The following is a 20,916-nucleotide window of genomic DNA, read 5'->3' on the forward strand; positions in this document are numbered from 1 at the left end:
TTTACGGCTAAGAGCCGAAAAGCTGGGAGATCAGAGCCTTTCGCTCAAAGATTCTAGAAAATTAAATGTTGCGATAATGGAAATTATTTCAGCCAAAAGTTTTTATAACTTAAAAGAAGAAGTAAAACATGGAAAATTAATTTGAAACCGTTCTGAAACAAGGTATTGATTTTTGCTAGTGAACAGCATCTCTCTGACTCGCATCCCAACCCATATATATCTATGAGACTTTGCCCAACAATGAGTACATCATCACTGAAAAAGGCATTTTCTTGGTTCAAATTTGTTCAGATATAATTGTGTAGTAAAGCAATGAGTATTAATCCTCTGTCTATTGTTTAAATAAATCCTCAACTATTCTGCTACATCTGAGGGACTATATAGTGGCCGGCCAATGGGAGGCCAGGTTAATCCAGAAGTGGTCTTCGTCAGCTATTTGTGAGGTGAAATGATCCGGGTGCAGGTGAGTCGGGATCATAACTGTGTACTGGCATCTTTCAAACACTGACAGAAACTCGTACACATTTTGGCCCATGGATATGAGAGAGAGAAAGAGGGGGTGGGGGAGTGCTGCCCAAAAGTGAACTGTACATAAAGAGATAATTTTTATTTCCTTTAAGTTTTTGTTTTTTTTACACCTAACTGAGTGATATTACAGTACATAGGTTATTTACAACTGTGCAGTAATGTGTGGCAAAATAAATTATCTAGAAGGCAGCAAGAATACATTGGTTAACGAATATAAAAACTGTACAGAATTTACGGAGTACAACTTTTTGTAATTTTTCTTTTGATTTGTTTTTTTTTTCCATTAAACTACTATTGGCTCTGTAGTGTTTCAAGTCACTTCCTCAGAAACAATGAAATGCCCAAGTAAAGAAAAGACAAAAAAGTAAAGACAAAAATCAATATTTCTTTCCTCTAGCCAAACCACAATTATCGTCTCTTGGAATCTCAACATTCTTTAAGTTTGCTTCTCTGGTTGTCCTGTGGTGTTGTTGCAGTCTATGGCGGTCTGTTCCACTTGTGTTGAAGCGAGCAGGGTGGCTGAGGGACACGCCGGTCTGTCCCCCATGCCCGAGAGGCTACAGGATCAGGTCTCTTCCTCTCAGACACCGGGCCCTGACGAACACACATTGCTGTACTCTGCTGCAGGCTCTGCATGAACACAGAGGGAACCCCTCTGGGTACATGGTCTTACAGCTCCAAAACCATCACCAGCTGGTTTTAGCTTCCTGCTCTGCTCGTCCAAGCGGCCTTTGCTGCAGACTTACATTGACGATCCACACAAGCACCGTGGCTCTTTCGACTACTTCCGGGTCAGCGCTGGACTTGGCTTTCCTGGCCCAACGGGAGTCTACAGGGCGAGGCTCCCGCTCAGTCCTCCCTCAGGACAGGCACCAAGTTGGGAGAGCTCTTCTCTCATACCTCTTCCCAGTGGCGGTGTGTCTATTGAAGCAGGGACCAAAAATTAACTCAGAAAATATATCTCTGTCCCTTGTCTCAATGTAACTGAGCAGTAGGGCACATTGTCCCAACGTCAGAGCCTCAAAGCAAAAAACGTTTTCGCTGTTCACGCTCTGATTAAACAAAACCATAAAAACTTTTGAGGATGAAAGTGCAAGTTGTGTGTTTTGTTTTCCCCCCAGTAAAAACGGGTTTCCTTCTTCACCGAAGGGGATCGAGAGCTGTCTCAAGTCCTCATTCAAACTTGCTAGCCCTTTCCATTCGTTCTGTTCAACGAAGTCTCTTTGAGAATTGATTCAAACAAAGTTTTGCTCTCTATCCGCGAGCGCACGTGTCATGCAGGCAGCAGGACAAAGTCGTCATTGACATCAACCATTGGCACGTAGAAGGACGGCACTTCATTGACACAAAGGGACTTGTGCACTGCTGGGTCCAACTCCTGGACCTTCAGCTGCCATTCCATCCTTTGCACCGCATTGAGGGCTGCTGCCTCGTGCTGCTGCCGCATCAGCAAACATGTCTGGGGGAGGAGAGGCAAACATAAATCCTCCAGGCCACACACATAAAACGATGGCAGCCTTTGAGCGAAGACATTGTAGCCAATACTTACCTTCATGCGGTCGTATTTATCATCCACATCCTGAATCCACGAAATGAACTGACGAGCGTTGAACCGATCTCTCACAGATTTGTTCTCATCACCCTAGGAACATATACCAAGTTAAAAAATGAGAGTAAGTATGGCTTAAAACAATGATTGTTTCAAACAAACAATTGGCTGAACAATTAAAGGCCTAATTCTGTATTTCTTACCTGGCTCTCTGATGGCATGTTGTACACTTCGGAGTCCAGCAGCATGGTGCAGGCACTGAACGGCACAGCCTGATTTGCTATTGTCCTGGCCGCTCTGCAATGGACCCTCAAGACTTCCTGCTCACATGAAACGATCAGCTTCTCCTGTGAATAGTAAGCAAACAAATAATCAATATCATACCAGACAGGCTGATTGGTGAGCGCTATAGACATGATGAACAATGCTGCTGTTCACGCCTGAATAAAGCCTAGACAATCACAATAATAAATACCCGTTCTATGCTGTGCTGCAACCTGAGCTTCCCTCTTACTGCCTCTTGTTGTCTGAAGAGCTCTTTCAAAGGTTCTGACAAAGATGGAGGTGGGGCAATCTGATGAAGAAATAATACAGTATTATTATTATTCATCTTCTTCCATCTCTATTTATGCTAGACATTTGCTATATTGGTGTGACCACTCAGAACAAAGGGTAAAGGCAAGATGACTTACAACAGGTATGTGAAGCTTGCTGAGGGGCTTGCTGTCCAGCAGGTAGGAGCCAGTGTAGGTCACATATTCAGCATAACACTGCGGGGCCTGTGGGGTGATGTAGCACAGAATCTTCCTCTTTTCCTCAATCTTCTTCCTGATCTGCAAGTACTCAAAGTAAGGGTTGGAGCGATCACTGTGGTAGGGCTCGATATCATCGAGCTTGATGGCATTGACTACAACGGCCAAAGTCTGCTGGATCATTTCCCTGGTCTGCTGCATGGCTGTGTTGACTAGCTGGACCTGGACTTGCTGACCAGCAGAACGTGGAAATTTCCTCTTGCGTGGATGTTGGGTCTGAGAATCTTCTTCCTCCGTGGGGAGAGGGCGACCCTTGGTAGTCTTACTGAGAACCACCGTTGTAGGAGATGTTACTGCAGTAGGCAGATCCACTGTTGGAGTCGAATTGGATGCCGTAGAGGAGACACAGATGACTGACTCTTTGTCTTTCTTCAGAGCTATGAGGGAAGCTGTTGAGGTGGGTGTTGGGGTTCTTGTAGGGATGGGATTAATGCTCAAAGCCGGACTGGTCATTAGTGGGGTGGCAGACAAGGTTGTTGTGCTGGAGGTAGAAGTGACTGCCGCAGCAGGGGGATTGTTCTTGGCGCGATTGCGGGTGATCCGTTGCGGGACCTCATCCACCTTTTTGGGGATATCTACATTGGCGGATACAGTGGTCAGGGGTATCTGTGTAAGTTTGGAAATAGTGTCCTGAGTTTCTGGTAGGTCTACTGTACTGGAGAGGGTGACTGCCAGTGGGAGCTGAGGGAGGTGGCTGGTGGGCATGGATTCAGCTTTGGGCTCTGGCTTGGCCTCCTGTCTAACCTCTGAGTTGACACCAGACCCTGACTCCGTGGGTAACTGCAATGACTCAGTAATGGTGTGGATGTGTATGTGAGGTTGCTGACTGGCATCGGACTTGACAGACGAATACAACATATTGGCATCCAACTCATCAGGTTGTCCATAAGGTCCGTTCCTTTCCAATACGCTGCCCTGTTGCTGTGCAAGAGACACAGAATTGTGGATCGGCACACTCTGAGGCTCAGGGTCCAACTCTTGAGAGAAGTTGGTGTGTGGTGATGGTACAATATAGTCTTGTCTCATCGGTTCCCCATGACCTAGGCCTCCAGCAGGGCATGTAGTCTCAGACAGGCTTGGTAAGTTCACCTCCATTATATCTGCATCATCTCTGTCTGTGATGGTATGTCTAATGTGGGTTGTCACAGACTTGATATGATCAGACATTTCTGGATCTCGAGACTCGGCTTCCTCCGACTTATCAGGTAGCGGTAGGTCAGGTAAGGAAAACGGCCCCAGGTCATCCAGTTCATCTGCATCAGGTGAGAACGGGTCTGCCCAAGGCACCACGGGCTCGGGGCCAACAGTTGAAGCCATGTGGCCATCAGGGGTGGCACTGAAGCAGAGCGTGGTCTGTCTGCTCTCTGGTTCTAAACATGTCGACTCCGTGGCCATCTGGTGACTTTCCTCTATGCTAGGCTTATTACATTCTTGAAAGAATGATTCCAACCTATCGGAGGATGATGTGGTATTTAAATAGTTGGGTTCCCCGTCAGACCTCTCTGGAGAGGGGATATCAGCCACAGCCTCCCTCTGCTCATCGAAGTCCACTGGATCGTCTTTGTGCCACCTGTTCCATGTGGCATAAGGAGGAGTGATAGACGGGTGTCCTGACATGTGCTGCATGTCGTTGTCTGAGTGAGAGTAAGGGCTGGTTATTTTGGAGACAGCAGCCTCTATCTCCCCATAAGTCCTGTGGGGAGATTTGAGGTCCATATCAGGGTTCCAACCCATACTGTGATCGAAGCAGTTCTCTCCATGATGGGCTGCAGAACTTGCGGGAGAGAGCTGGTGGACCTCTGGAGACTCAGAAGGCCAGCTATTCCTCAGTGGGTCGTCAACTTGAGGGGAAAACAAGCAAGGCTCTCTGGTTTTCTCTGGTTCCTCCACTACACATTGGTCTCCATCATCTCTCCCATCCATGTCTCCCATATCTGCTTCATCTTCCTCCTCATCATCCTCGTCTTCTTCTTCCTCCTCCTCTTCCTCCTCCTGCTCCTCTGTGACAGAGGGAAGATCTGAAAGGACCAGGTTAGGTTCACTGTGGTGAGGCTCAGAGATATCATCGATGTCCAGGGGAGGCAAAGCAGCAGGGGCCGGGGTCGGTGGTGCGGCTATATCGAAGCAGGGCTCCTGAGGGTCTGGCCTGTGAACCGGCGTCGGAGGTTTTGGCAAGAAACTGTTGTACACATTCTCAGGAAGGTGTTCATTACCATCGGTGCTAGGTAGAATTGGTGCAGCCAGATCTTGTGACGGATGGACTGGCTCCCGCCGAGGGGACAACATTCTAATTGGGGAGAAATAGGGACATGACAGACAGTCCAGTCTATCCACAGTTGCCGATTTGTCCTCTAGAGTATGGGAGGAAGACAAAGGATCAAATTCAGGAGCTGGATCACTCTGCTGTCGTAGAAATTTATCAGCCTCTGCTTTGAACTCTTCGTCCAGAGGCCTGCGGACATCAGAGGACGCAGAGCGGCTGACTAGCGGCAGCTGGAGGTTCTTTGCAGGGGTAGGGCAAGTACCCTCTGGAAAACTCTGGGTATTAGAGTACCTGCTGGTTGAAGACAAGAGAATACATGAGAAAATACGTCACATCGAAAGCAACATGGAGACATTACACACAAATGACTTCAACAACACAACGGCATATTTGAATACCTTTCAAAGAATGATGGCGAGCAGGCATTCATTGACATGGTCATAGCCGATGAGTTCTGGCAGTCTAGTCCATCCAACATAATGTCTGGATAATCCTCCGCACTGCAAGACGGGGTGCGTGGTGTCTGCATTACTTCCTCGAAGCTGGGACAGGAGATGACTGATGTCGGTGTTGGGACACCGGTTGGCCTGTTTTGATCTGGCCTTGGAGACGCCGGAAGGTTCTCCTTCGTTTGATGTCCAGCCAGCCAGTCCTTTGAGTTCTGATTGTCAGTGGGCTGGAACTTCCTGCTAGGAGACATAATTTGGGCTGGCTGTCCCACGTCCTTCAGCTTCTTCTCTTTGAGACCAGACTCTAGACTGTTGGATTTCTTTGACAGTTCACTACGATTTTTCCTTATTTCCTCAGTGGACTTGGATTTGTCCTTGAGCTTGGGGTCCCCTGACTTGGGTCTCAGCTTCTCCATCTGCTTCATTCTTTCTTTATGTTTCTTGTGGCGTTCTTCAATTTCTTGGTCTTTTAGGCTCAACATCTGACCGAAGCTCGTCATTTGGTAATCACCGTCCACCAACAGCTTTTCACGAGGGCGATTATCTTTCCGAGCCGCGTCTTTGAATTGAGAGACCTTTTCATTTTCCTCCTTAGCCTTAGATTTACTGTGGTCCATTCGGTTATCTTTATCCAATATGTCGCGGTTTCTGTCTTTTTTCAGATCAAATTTAGGACTTTCTTCTTTTGACCTGTCTTTTAGAATTATGACCTGTGGACTATCTTTCAACCCAGACTTCACATCCTCTTTGGAGTGTTTAAATGATCCAAAGCCATCAGAGTATTTGATCTTCTCCTCTTTCATTTTTTCCTTATGCTTCTCCTTTTTCTTTTTGTCCTTCATTCTGTCACTGATGACGCCAGCTGCTTTGTCTTTGTCCTTTTTGGACATCTCCTTCTCAAATTCCAATGTTTTATCGAAGTCGTCCTCACCGTCTCCCTTACAACCATACGGGAATGTGTAAGGGTCTGCCTCTAGAGGCATAGGTTCTTTCTCAAACGGGAGGCTCTCTCTGCGGCTGTAGGACTCTCGGACATCCTCCGTCTTGTCACGTTTGTCTCCTTTGTCCTTCTTGATCTTTTCTTTGTCCTTGTCATGACTTTTCTTGGATGAAGACGAGGAGGAATGTCGATGCCTTTCTTTCTCTCTGAACTTGTCCTGGGGTGTAGATATGGACAGGGAGTCTCTCCTGTCCTCCGACACATCTGTCAAGCCCAAGGAGTCATAGTAATTTGTGAGGACTGGCTCATGACCACGGTCAGTGAAGCTATCTGAAGAAATGTCGCTGTTCTTGTCGTTGGAGTCATCTTTGTAGTCGTTCATAGCTTCCTCTTCCAATTTTTCCAAGAGGGATTTTTCATTTTCACCAGTTCCTTTTGAAGGTTTCCTTTCCTTAGAATGTTCCAGCTTGTCCTTGTACTTGGTCTTTGTCTTTTCCTCACTGGTGTCTCTTTTGTCCAACAGCTTCTGCTTATTTTTCTTCTCTTGGTTCGAGTCCACTGACGTCCTGTCTTTTCTCTCCTTGTGCTTCACGTCAACAGAATCTTTTTTGTCTTTATTGTGTTTCTCCACAAAGCTTTTCCTCTCTTTACCTGTGTCAAATGTGGCCTTTTCTTTCTTCTTTTCTTTGTGTTCTTTGTCTTTTGCCTTTTCTGCGTTGTGTTTAGCATCTGCAGAAGTCTTTCGCATTTTTTCTGATGGGAAGATGTCCATTTCATCCTGATCCGGTGTCGAATCTTTTCTGATGGAGTCCGACAGTCCAACGCCACCGTTATAGCTGTCCTCATCGTCGTCACTTTCATCAGTAAATATATCTGCTATTTTGTACCAGGCTTTCTCACGAATCTTCTCTGATTTTCTTTCCTCTTTCTTTACCTCCAAGAAATCTTTCTCCCTCTCAGCATGCTTTTCGAGAGCGGCCTTCTCTTTCTTGTCTTTAGTCTGTTCTGAAGACATCTTTCGATCCTTGTCTTTGCCATGAGACTCTTTATGCTTGTCTTTGGCTCCCTCCTTCTTGTCTTTGGTTACCCGGTCTATATCCTTGTCCTTGACCATTTTTTCTGTGGAGCTTTTCTCACTCTTATCTTTCTCCAGATCAGCTCCTCTGTCTTTTGTTTTCTCTTTGTGCTTGTCAGGTTTCGTCTTTTCTCGTTTTTCCATTCCCTCAGCCTTCTTTTCCTTTCCAGAGTGGTTTCTTTCTCTGGCATCACATGGTTTGCCGACAGCATCAATGTCTTTGAAGAAGGGGTCATTGCCATATTCATCTCGTATAGATTCCTGCTTGATTTTTATATCTTTTCTTTCCTTCACGAACTCGTACGAGTCTTTACGATCTCGACTACTCTCGAGTGAATCCTTGTCTTTCTTGTCTTTGACTGTGTCTGTGGATTCCTTCCGCTTCTTTTCCTTTTCTACCGAGTGACTGGAGTTTACTTTTTGCTTTTCTGACCAATCTTTTTTCTTTTCATTTGTCTTTTCTAATGAGTCTTTTTCTTTCTTCTTAGAAGTGGTTTCTTTGTCTGATCTTTTCTCATTATGATCTGATTTCTTGTCTTTGACTTTGTTGTCTTTCCTCCTCGTCTCTTCCTTAACCGTCTCAACAATCAGTTTAACAGAGTTGTTGGCTTTGTATTCCTTATATTCTTTGACAGGAGCATCCCAGCTATCCTCTCCATACAGCGAGGAGTCTGAAGACATCTCGGAGCCCCATCGGTCATGATGGTCATCTGAGGCACTGAGCTTTGTGTCCTCCAGGTTGAGGAAGCGGTTGTTAACTTCATAGCTTTCATACTCCGTCTCTTCTTTCTGAGCTTTGTCTTTTTTACCTTTCTCCTTCTCCTCTTTAGTGTTTTTCTCCTTGTCAACCTTTATATGCTTTTCTTCTTTCTGCTCTCCTTTCTTGTCTGCCTTTGAGGATGACTTCTCCTTGGACTTTTTCTTTTTCTCTTCTTTGTGAGGCTTTTGTTTATCCTCCTTGGTCTTGTCCTTGACATTTCTATCCTTATCCGATTTAACAGGCTTCTCCCTCTCCTCCTTATTTGTCTTGTCCTTAGTGGAGTCCTTTGCTTTCTTAGTCTTCTCCTCCTTTGCTGTTCTATGGAGGTCTTTTCCGGATGACCAGTCTTTATCATCAGACTTGTTTTTGGAAAGCCTTTCCTCCTTTTTTGAATGGTCTTTTTCGTGTTTGGATAACTTCACCTTGGCCTCGGCTACTGATTCTGACTCTACAATTAAGGATTTCTGCCTCGAATCATCAAAATCAAAAGAATAGCTCTTGACAAATTTCTCATTCATGTCTTGATTAAGCACCAGACTAGGAGCTTTATCTTTTTCTTTATTTTTGTGCTTGTGTTTTACTTTATGTTTTTTCAGCACTTTGCCATCTACATCCGTTTTGGAGACTGCACTATCTGCAATGGAGTTTTTGTAGAGCTCAGAATTTTTCTTGTCCGTGTTACTAAGCACATTGTTATTCTTCTTCTTGTTATCCTGTGCTTTCCTCTTTACTTGTTTTATTGACTCAACACTTGAGTCTGCAGAGGAGTAGTCAGACTCACTGGATAGCCTTGTCCTCACTGAATCCGAGAGAGAACTGACGTCTGACCATGTAGGCGATGACACGGTCTTCCAACCATCTGTCCTCCATTGCTTAGGATGCTGTTCTGCTAATGATGGTACTTGTTTCTGAGAGTTCAAGTTTCCGTGGGAAGAGGATGAGGATGCGTTAAAGCCAGGGGATTCTTTCAGGCTCGTAGCAGAAGAGTCCTTTACAGTATTTGAGCCCTTATCATCCTCACTTTCCATATCGCCACAATCAGAGTCAGATGTACAGAATTTGTCATTGACTTTGCCAAACCTGACCTCCTTACTGACATTGTTTTTACTCTCCTTCTTCCGCTTCTTTTTGACTTTATTCTTGTCTTTCAGCTGTTTAGAGCTCATCGTGCCAGAGTCTCTCGTCTTTGCATTTGCTTGCTGGGTTTGTTGCCTGGGTGTAGGCGCTGGCGTGAAACACAACGTCCTATCATCCTCGTCTGAACTGTTACTGTCAGAGATGATCCGTCTGACAGCTTTCTTTGGTGTGAGCGAGTTGCTTTTGGAATAGGTTTTGACCTCCGTCTTGGGTATGGCGATTAAGCTGTTGGCCTTGGTGACCGTATCCTTACGGAAGTCTTTTTTCAAGAGGTGTTTATCATCCACAGGAGGGACGCGCTCCTCTTCATCATCCTCATCAAATTCGTATTCATCTTTGACGGGTGTGATAGCAGATTTTGGAGGGTCTACCGTTTTCCCTTTTGTTTTTAGGCCCTTCTCAAACTCTGAGTCTGTGTTGTTGCCGTCGACGGAGCTGGATGGGGCAAATGAGGGGGCATCTTCCTCCTCTGAAGATTCTGCAAGTCATTAAAAATAAAGGAAGAGTCAATGTAAAAGTTAATAATACTCATGTCATTAGATGACTAGATGATTTAATAGAACATACCCGATGAACTTTCTTCACTTGAGGTGTAAGTGCCTTTCCCCAGCAAGAGATTCAGCATAGTTGGAGAGTTGGCGACCTTCAACGGTGTTTCACCTCTTCTGTTGCTTTGACGTGGATCCCCTCCATAACGTAGAAGTAGTTTAACCACCTGTAACAAATTAAATGACACATTTAGCATTCAATGATTACGCTAATACACATATGTTGATCTTGAGGTTCAGAATTGAGATGCCATCAGTTGGTTAAAAGTCAGGGCAGTGTTAAAAATGACAGCCTCAAGAAACGTGGACTTTCGGTATTTTATATTTATATTTTCAGTATATAAATAGATTATTGTGTTTTGCACTAATCATATAACACTGTCGAGTGCACTCAGACATGAAAAGTCAACTGATAAAAGCAATTTTTTTCTTTCTACCTTGAAATGTCCATTGTTGGATGCATCGTGTAGAGGGGTGTCATCATCCAAACCCTTGGTATTGACCTCTGCTCCGGCTGCCAGCAGCTGTTTGGCCACATCATAGTAACCCCTGTTGCACGCCTCATGCAATGCAGTCCAGCCTGAGCATAGGAAATATTATTGTACGAGAGGTGCATGCAACACATGCATGAATATACATGTCAGTACATTCAACATTCCACTCACCTGCAAAGTCTTTTACATTCACATCAGCCCCCTCGCTGATGAGCTCCTTGATGCGGCGTACCTCTCCACGGATTGCTGCTCTGTGCAGCCGAGTCTCCCCCCTCTCATTCCGTTTATTCACTTTGTCTTTGGTTTTAGATGCAGAGTTTGGCGTTCCCTTCTGACCCAGACTGGACTGTGACTGATGCTTTGGTGTTGTGTCTGCAGGTGGGAGATGGAGTTTTAAAACTAAACAAAAAATATCCCGGCACACTTTTTAGAATTTGCCTTTTGGTCATTTCTATGGTGCGTGACATTATGAACAACATGTCTTAAGCGCTTCCAAACAGAAGGGGGCAATCTCTCACTAAGAATGAATGGCAGAGTGATTGGGCCTACAGTTTACTATAGCTTATTTCATCACAGTTAAAAGATTAAAGCCACCTCTTAATCACATTTACATTATTGAGTATGTACAGCGATTGTCCCAAATTGCATCTGAAATGCATTCCACTCAATCTACAGCATGCCTTCAGGCATGACAATGAGATTCTTATGAAAATATGAATATAAATAATTTGGTCTATAAAATGGTCCTCGCCAAATATACAGTATAATTATATTATCATTATAAATGCCATCAGCAAAGGCAAGAATAATATTTCACTACCACAAATAAATGCTTGACGACCTAAAAAATAAGGTACTTTTTGAGATCATCTCCACAGTAGACAGTGACAAATAAAATTTATTCTTGCAGGCCTTTTACAAGTAGAACATTTTGGTCAGACACAAAGATTGCACCATTGTTTGCAGCCTAACAGAGTTGTTTTAATTACCTTTGACAGCTTTATACTGATTTTTAGAAAAATACTTCACAGATGTTTACTGCTGCCAAAATAATACAACCACATTCTGACTGACAACACATTTACTTTGCAGCTGTAAGAATTCACGCGGACTGGTTTCTATTAGTATATTAAAATGAACGGCAGTGTGGTGGTGGAGAGGATAGAACCTCTGTCTCACAGCAAGCTCTGTGGTGATTCTGCATCTTTCCATGTGTGTGGGTTCCCTTTGGCTACTCCGGCTTCCTAACATAGTCCAGGTAGAGGTGGCCTGGTGACTAACAAATTACCCATGTGACCTCGAGTGTCAACGTTTGTTTGTCTTTCCATGTGTAAGACCTATTCCGAACTAGCTGGAAAGGCCTGGACTTGTGCCATTTTCAGTTGATATTCTTCTTTGAATTAGCTGTAAATCCATCAGTTGCAGCCGGGCCACACGCAATACACTGTCAGACTGTCTCAGCCCCCAGCCCAATTACGCTCATTGCATTTGTACAGACCTGTAAGGTGGCATGAAAGACCCACATTGAGCTGAAGGGGCTTGTGGGTATGATGAGCTGGAAAGGTGTCAAACCTCTCGGGGATAAACTGACAAGCATCAACCCTTTACCTCAGCCGTCCGTAAGCCCAACCCTCAGTTCCCACCTCCCTGTTTGCCACACGTACACGGAAGACGTGGCTTCCATGATCATCACGCACCTGGACTGTTGACAGACTCCTCGGCTGTCATTTGCATGAGCAAGGCCACCTGCTGCCGCTCGGAGAGGGGATACCCAGCCCGGATCCCTGGCATCCCCATTCCAAACGGCAAGCCCGCCTTCCGGGTGTTGGTGGGCTCTTTTTTAATGCGCTTCCTCTCAGGACCTGGTTTCTCTGTAGCGAGAGAGGAGAGGAGAGGAGAGAAACTTAATCTTGTTGCACTGCACAGATGCTGTGTTTTACAAGCACTCAACGTGTCAACGCGCTAACAAATCTAGTCAACTGAATCTTGGTGAAGGGAAGAGTCATAGATGTTTATTATTATCAGACCAATGAAGGATGAACTTGTATATTGATTATTCTGTTGTTATGAGAACAAATGAAAACGTACATCAATCTTATAAACATAATATTTGTCACCACTTTAGACCATGTTGAACGCATCAGCATACAATTCACCACACAATTGAACACATAAAATTTCCATTGCTAAACGTAAGCTAGTTCCCATGTATATTATCTGAAAGAAAAACAAAAAACTCTTTAAAAATGCCCACTGTTCATGCAGCCCAGTCTGTGAGAGGCTTGGTAGTAGTGTGTGTGTGTGGGGGGGGGGTGCCTTTGATGTTATTACCCAGCTGCCCCTGGTGAAGGGAGGGGAAAACGACTGGTGTGTTTATGTCTGTCTCACAGCCAATCGGCCTGAGTCGAGGGGAGAGGAAAGAGGGCGTGACTTGGCAGAACCACAGTAATTACAAAACAGTTGGTTTACATTTCAATTCAACGTGGCCTTGCCAAGGTCACCACATGCCGGCCTGTCTGCCAAGCTCCCTGGATGCATCGCGCTACCGGACAAAAGCAGCTGCTCTACAAAAACACACCCTGCATTTATTTTCAGGGGTAGTAACACACCATCTGATGACCCTCACAGAGGGAAAAGCCATGCCTCAACAGCCCTTGACAGAAAGGGGGAACAGGCCCCACAGCACATGGCAAAGAAAATAAAATGACAGCAACAGTAGACCAATTAATAAAACGCAACCAAAACGGGTGAACCTAAAGATACTCGCCTGATTTGTTTCGGGACTTTTCTCATTCCATAACTTAAGGCCAAAATCATCCAATTCAACAAGGCAAAGAGGAAGCAGGGTGGCTTGTTGCTTCCGGTGGCTAAATACTTTCCAGGGAGACTTTTCCAGTCGTAAGCACAACGCTGATGAACTTTCACTAACATCTGCAAACGCTTAAAAGCTAATGTGCCCCACCCCTCTTTGATACACTCTCACATTCTCCAGAACATTTGCCATTTAGATACATTCCTTCTGCTGAGATTTTAAAAGCAGGAACCACAGAAGCAGTCTCAACACGTTTTATTTTCTTTGAGCAGCAGAGCATGTGCTATGCTAGCTTTTCCAAGCTAGTTTACAAGATCAGGAACCAGGAAGGCAATCATTACACAGATGCACACATGCAGTTGACGGCTAGTAAACGCCATATGGAGTCAAGTCTCCGCAGCACGATACATCCTCGGTGGCAACGACTGACATTGACCAGCATCCTGGTAGTGAAAATCTAAATGCAGATGGACACTTTATAGATAAATCTAATAGCTATGCAAAACGGAGAAATTCTTAAGCCAACAACTACAGCCTTTATGAATGTGCATTGGTTTCATGTGACTGGATGCTGCTTCATCACCATGAGAATTAAAGTCAAAGTCAAATTATTTAAGTAAAGTGGATTAACATAACAATTTCGCTTTGGGATTATTAAAATATTCTGATATATACATATATATATCAGAGAGAGGTATTAATGTAGATTTTGTTATGACAGCCAGACATGTATAATAACATGGTGTTAGATAAGACTGTCTGGCTCAGCAGGCCGACAGCCTCCATGACAGGTGGAACCACTCTCACCAGTCTGACCAGGTATGTTTTTCCATAGAACGGTAAGAGCGAAACAATGTTCTCCTTAGGCACTCGTAAAAATTGCATAAACAGGAAGCGACAAGGAAAAGAGGCAGGAAGAGGCCAACAGGATGTTTAGTCAACGTTTTGTATTGAGCAAGAGACTAAAATACTAAGTATGAATCATCGTGGGATGAACTATGCTCTCTCTAACTGGCATTTGTTGCATATTGCTTTAATTAGTTATGCAGCAACTGCCTTTCCACTGGTCTGAGTCCAACCCAGAGTGAATCTGAGAAACGGAAAAACAAATTTCAGTGTTGCAACCTGCCAGGGGAAAAGAGACAGAGAGGTGTGGCCAGACATTTTGCAGAAACCACTTGCAACTCGTTTGACATGGCTCAGCTCACACCTTCCTTCAAGATTCACAAACCTGACCATCGGTGGCGAGCTCTACAGAGAAATCCTATGACAATGGCATTTGTTGCAGTCAGTGGACCATAAAAAAGCTACGAAAATCGTTCAACAACATAACAACAACAACAACAACAACAACTATAATATCATTATTATTATATGTGATGCATGTGTATACATACATATATATATATGTGTGTATATGTATTTGGTGTTCCCTTGTTTTGGTTTGTCGTTTACATGATCTAAATAAATAAATAAATAAACGGTGGGATGCAAATACAAAAATGGTTCAGTTTTACTTCGTTCTACGTGAGGAGGAAGAGCGTAAGGAGGGCGACTTCAGGAAAGACGAATGCTACCATCTAGACCTTGTCAGGATGAGGTCAGGGGAGATTTTGGAATGGGAGGGAAGACAAGTCGAGCTCTGAGGGGTCTAAATAACTTCTGATTGTAATATATGTTTGCCATTTGCAGGCACTGACAGAAATAATACATTCCTGTTGCAATGTTTAGCTCACACTCTTGTGGTATTTGAGAATCTTGAGCAGACAGTTTGCATGCATTCGTTAATCAGAGTTCATCTGCATTGCAGCAAAGGCTTCATTTCAACATTAAACAAATGTTGAATGCTTTGAAAAACACTTGAAGTAAGCCCAAACCCAGGATAAAGTACATCTATTAGAGAAAGCTGGTGTTCATCAGCGGATAATTTCCAACAGCAGGTTTTGTGTGGCTCCAAACAAAATGGTGAAGACCTTTCATACAGGAACTGCAGAAACAGAAATACGATGGAAGCTGATTGGATAAGAGTTCTACTGCAGAGAATCTGCCTGGAGCATCTTAAAATAACGCATGTAAGCACTAAAAGTGGCAAATCTGTCACTTTTTACAAGCTTATTATGAAGCAATGTGCATTCTAAAATATAAGTACATTAAAAACAAGTTATGAATTTAGTCCATAAAGCAAAATTCTTTGTTGAGACAACGCAGTGGATGAAATAAGTCTTGAGATTTTTCTAAAGGTTGTAAAGGTTTTGCAGTGGGTCAATATCCTGAGACGGTACGGTCTGAACGTGAAAGGTAAACCGTCAAACCAGATTTGAAACACAGATTCAATTCAATATACGGTTGAGAAATGGATGCGGTCCCGACAAACACCTAACGCAGATGTAAATAGAGGCCAAATACAATTTCTCTGTCCTAATAAAGCCAGCAGGCTAATCATAGCTAAGGCTCATTGCAATGCAATAGTCATGCGGTTATGGGTACGGTGCTGCAGCTAGAACTGCTATCATCAAAGACCAGCTCAGCTCTCAAGCTAAAGCTAAAGGTGGTGGTGACTGGCCGACTCTTCAGCTTTTGTTTCTCAGCTGAGAGTTAACACCTCCCCTCACTGACGGGGGGGTTGGGGTCAATCATTTCCATGGAGAAGTTTCAATATGCAGCCTCCGAAAGCCAAAGTGATTCAAATGAAAGCTACTTCAGAAAATTACAGAAACGCAAGCATGCAAAATGCAGAGAATAAAATAGGAAATAAAAATCTCCCAAGCGGTAGGGTAAGTGCACGTAACCCCCCCATGGCGACATGAAACATGACCCCTAACCGCCACAGTCATCTGTTGCAACATTCACGCTTTTAGCATTGCACTACTTTTTCAAGCGTAATCTCAGAATGTAAATAAATGGAGTGACTTGTCTCGCGCTGACGATTAGCAAAGCCTCTGAGCTAGACAATCATCAACAAGCTAAATCATGAACCCTTAAAGCCCAAAGTCAAACAAGCATGAGCAGTAGTCCTTCTCTGCCTAATTAAAGAAAACACAAAGCCAAAACCTTACCAAAGCCAGATCTTACACAAATCCCCATTTAATTGGACCATGATTTTGTGTGGTCTTCCGCCCTTTGGACTTCAATTGTTGGCACAAATTCCTTGGTTCTGCCACAGACACAAAGCTGATCTGAAACTACAGCCCCTTTCACAGAGCATGCTTTCTTTCACTTCCTGCAAGCTTGAGAGGATGTGATGCAATAATTCCCCTTCCTTCTCACTTTAAAGTCACATGGATGGACAGACATTAAAAATATAAATGAAGCAAATCTCCAGCAGTCAGGCTTCACTTACCTGAGTCAGAATCTTTCTGGTCTCCATTAGCTCCAGCAGTGAAAGGCAGCTTCCTTTTGGGGGCCTTTTCTTTCATCTCTTTAACCCCATCACTGCGATCCAATTTGGGAGTCTTATTTGACAACACTTTATCCTGTGAAAGACACAAATTAGAAAATAAACAATATTGAAGTTTACACAGATAAAGCTTGATGTTATGGTGCGATCTTAAATTCATAGATAGATCAAAATTGTCAGGCTAGTATGAGCTAGCTTTGGGGCCCGCCGCATCCGGCAGTTGGTGCTATTGGAGCAAAACGTTTTCCACGGAGTTCCTTTTGAGATTCCTGGCTCCCAACCCAGAGCACAAAGAGTCAGGCGCAGGGAGAGGAGTTTAAGCTGACGCCAGTTCGGCTGTGGTCTACAGCGACTGGAAACAATCCCAGACCCGAGCGTATTTGCTATCAACAGATGTAAATACTTCTGTGTTACTTCATCTAGTTTGTTTGCCCTGAGATCTGATATCAACCGTGACTTACAATTACAAGCAGCTTCAAAAACTGAACACGCATGCAAAAAAAACAATGGTATAACAGTAACAAGAACAAATGCTGTGCTGCTACCAACTAGCTAGCAGTGCTTTTCTGTCGCCGGTACTCGCTAGCTGGGATAATTGGCAGAGCCGGTGTGTAGGTCTATTTATTGGATTGGATTGCTATCACTGCATAGGGCAGTGTCGCTCATAAAATTACAGACAATTACCAGGTGTTTGCATGAAATTCAACGTACAAGGTATTATAATCTGTAGGAAGAAGCGGTTAACATAATGGTTGTATGGTTTATTATTATTATTCCACAGAAACGAGTGCTTCCCAGACATGAAACAATACTTGATTACAGAGCTACGCAAACTACGCAGGATTGACTGGATGGTTTCATTTAGCAGTTTTTGGGTTGGTAATGACTGGGAACCACCACATATTAGCTTAGAAACATGGAAAAGGTGATTTTTCATAATATGTACCCCTTTAACCAACTTTGCTAACCTTTAAAAAAAAAAAAAAGCTTGTTTTAACAAATAAACTGGGACATAGCAGGACAAAGCAGGCGGACCAGAGAGCTAAATACAAACTATAAAAATAAAACATGCAAACACTGTAGAACACTGTCAGCAGCAAAACTATTACAATTAGTTCTTAATTTTAATACAAACATTTATTTAGAAAAAACCCATAAGAAATAAGCATGATATACGTTTTAGCGCATCGTCATGACTGCAACTCTTATTTGCATTCCTGATCAAACTAAATTTCTATTATTCATTTAAAAAAAAATTAACTGAAAAGGATGGACCTCTGGAGTATATAAGGACATACTGTATATTCTATTTTAGTGTTTATAAGTTGTGCAACAGAAACCCCCATCTGATGTAAATCCTTCTTACAGGATGAGTGGGTTTGACTCGCAACCATAGAAACAATTGGTAGGTAAAATAACTACGTACTGCATAAAAATACCTTTCTAATTTTTAATTAAAATGGCCTTTAGTCAGATATAATTTCCGTTCACCCAGAAGCTGAAATTGAAAAGGGTCGGACTTGATTTCAGGGAACGGAAACGAAAGAACAAAGTATTCTCCTGCTACGCCAGAAGAGGTCGAGCCATCATGGTTCAGGTGCAGCAGATAGAAGGTTTGATACTGGAAAAGCGATAGCAGGTCAGAGGAAATATACACACTTAATTTCTCTATCCTGCTTTCTGTCCTCTGCTCATCGCTCCCTATCCTCAGGGCAGATTTTCCATTATGCTTTGACTCTTTGAACTCCTCCCCCTGCCTTGCCCCAGTCACAAGACTATGATGTCATGGTACAGTAGAGACAAACAATGTCAGCCACAGTATGCTGATCTCGCTCACCCTTCCTCCCTCGGTCTCCTCTCAGTGACATGGAAGATTTTTCTAGAGAACACACAGTTGAAGGAAAGATACGATGCCCGAATCCGCGCAAAATGTTAAGCACAAACAAAGTGACAAAGCCGAAATAAAAGGGAGGGATTAGGAAAACACCCACAGATAAACTATGACCTTTTCTGCAATTTATCTACAGAGTTGGAGACATGTTGTTTTCGCTGTGAATTAAATGCAAAGACTTTTCTCATTTCTACCAGGAGAGCTTGTTTGATAGCCCAGCACTGCCTGCTCCTCTCGTCTCATTCCGTTTTCCACCCTGTGCGCTTCACTCCCTCCCCCTCCCTCCCAGAGTCTGATGCAATCCTTTGCAGAGGGCTGTAAATCCATGCCTGCATAAGCTTTACTTCTCTCCTCGCCTGTTGGCGCTGCGGGCCCGTAACTGTTGGCACCCGCCATGACATCATCAAGCTGCGTCCAACAATTTGCTCCACTGCAAACACGACTGCACCCACTATCGATGGGGGGTGGGGGTGTAGCGTTTAAATCCTGCATTTTAAGACAAAATGTGTCTGAACATGCCCAAACAGCTGCCTCATTCCAAAGGTGTCTCGGAATGAGCTGAGGAATCCAGCCTTCTTTTCTCCCCCTTGAATTTCAAGGATATCCAGGCTGGTCTCCTAGCAACCAACAGCATCCATTAATCAGTTATGTAAGAGTCAGTTGTGTCATTTCGCATAAAGATGGCTCTAATAAAAACTAGTACTAGAAACTGCAGTAAACACACTCTCTTTAGTTAATATCTGCAATTTGGTGGACCTCTGTTTGTTTTTTCTGTTACATTTTAAAATAGGCTCTAATGCAACATCCTCCATCTTTATCGTCGCTCTCAATTTCTGATTGGAGACGTCAAGAAGGCTTGTCAAGAATCTGACTCAGCAAACAAATTTAGTCAAGAGTATTATATTAGCAATCCAGAATGTAGTAGAATATATGAATTATTATTACATATTATAAAGTAGAACATTGAACAAACTGCACTTCTTTACATCCTATCTCTCCTAAATTAAACAAAACAAATCAAAAAAAATTACTAAATACACTGAACTCAAGTCTCGGTGCTTTAATCGTAGAAATAAAGCCCAGCTGGGTTACGAGACATTTTCCACAACAAAGGACAAAGAATGGCATATCAATCACCAAAAATGAACATTTACATTTCACCAAGTATAAACACTCAGTAGGATGGCAAATACTCTTCCTCTCACTAGTTTATAGGAGAGTAAAATCTTTTGAAATGCAAATAAAAACATTTTCCCTTGTTGTGATGTACGTATCTATTGATCGCAAGCAAATGTTCAAAACCATCACAGTCTTCCTTGGTCCAAATTACATTAAGCAGCCATTTACTAAGATTGAAACAAAAAGCTTTTCGGATGCGTCTACATTAGATTATTTTCAAAGTGCTGTGGTATGAACACAGAACACCTATAAAACAAACTCCTTTTCCCCTTTTGGAAAAACTAATATGATGTATACAGGGCCTGAAAGCACTTTTAAAAGTGTATTTTTAATAACTGTTGAGATGCAGTGGATTATTGCAAGAACAAGCAGCACTTGAACCTGGGATTACATATTGTATAAAGACATTTAGTTATTGGCATGATGTGCGATTGCAGGTTTTTCCGCATTACCTTCTTCCCACCCTGCTTTTCCACCATGTCCGTGTTGAGTGGGAAGTGGTCCAGCTGTGGGGTTTTAGAACCCCCACCTTTGGGCATCGTTCAGCTCTCCCCACGCCAAGCTTCATTCACGCTGCCATTGCATCGTCATCAACCGTCTGAAAGAGAGGTGGAGAGGGGAGTTAGCATTTGGCCTCTACTTTCCTTTGAAAACACATTTACACACTGCCAGACAATGCAGCCATTAGCGGTACATCAAGCACTCTATTTTCAACCATTGCTCTCAGCTCCGGGGAGAGGAGCAAAGCTGCACCCGAACATCAAGCTAGCGCTACACAAACACCTCCTAACGTGCTTGATAATTCGTGCCAATTTTAATTAAAAACAGCAATCCCTCAGGTCGCCACCCACAGCCAGCGAACTACGACTACAGAAGCAATTTGAAGACACGTCAGACCATGTAACATGATACGAGAAGCTTAATGTGGTGCCATTGAGAGACGGGAAGAAGTCGAGGAATGTCTTCAGCAGCGCGATCAACGCGTCTCAACGACGACTTTAAAAGCTACTTGCTCTGCTAAAGCTAGCCACCCCCTTGTAATTATGGGCTTTACCCCATTCCAGCTCATGGCATCCTGATTG

At 43.5% G+C, this 20,916-nt stretch overlaps 1 protein-coding gene across 1 annotated transcript; it reads right to left on the minus strand.

The window, feature by feature from the left end:
* Window positions 1–1,448: 1,448 nt before the first annotated feature.
* ankrd11 (ankyrin repeat domain 11) lies at window positions 1,449–20,484 on the minus strand. Its single transcript, XM_068753015.1, has 12 exons — window positions 20,287–20,484; window positions 16,708–16,840; window positions 12,253–12,426; window positions 10,727–10,927; window positions 10,499–10,641; window positions 10,081–10,228; window positions 5,551–9,991; window positions 2,770–5,446; window positions 2,553–2,651; window positions 2,281–2,424; window positions 2,078–2,170; window positions 1,449–1,987 (listed from the first exon to the last, which is right to left on the minus strand). The coding sequence occupies exons 1-12, from the start codon at window positions 20,371–20,373 to the stop codon at window positions 1,802–1,804; spliced, it is 8,526 nt and encodes a 2,841-aa protein (XP_068609116.1). The 5' UTR covers window positions 20,374–20,484; the 3' UTR covers window positions 1,449–1,801.
* Window positions 20,485–20,916: the final 432 nt, after the last annotated feature.

Source organism: Brachionichthys hirsutus, chromosome 1, assembly GCF_040956055.1.
Source record: "Brachionichthys hirsutus isolate HB-005 chromosome 1, CSIRO-AGI_Bhir_v1, whole genome shotgun sequence".
Lineage (NCBI taxonomy): Eukaryota > Metazoa > Chordata > Actinopteri > Lophiiformes > Brachionichthyidae > Brachionichthys > Brachionichthys hirsutus.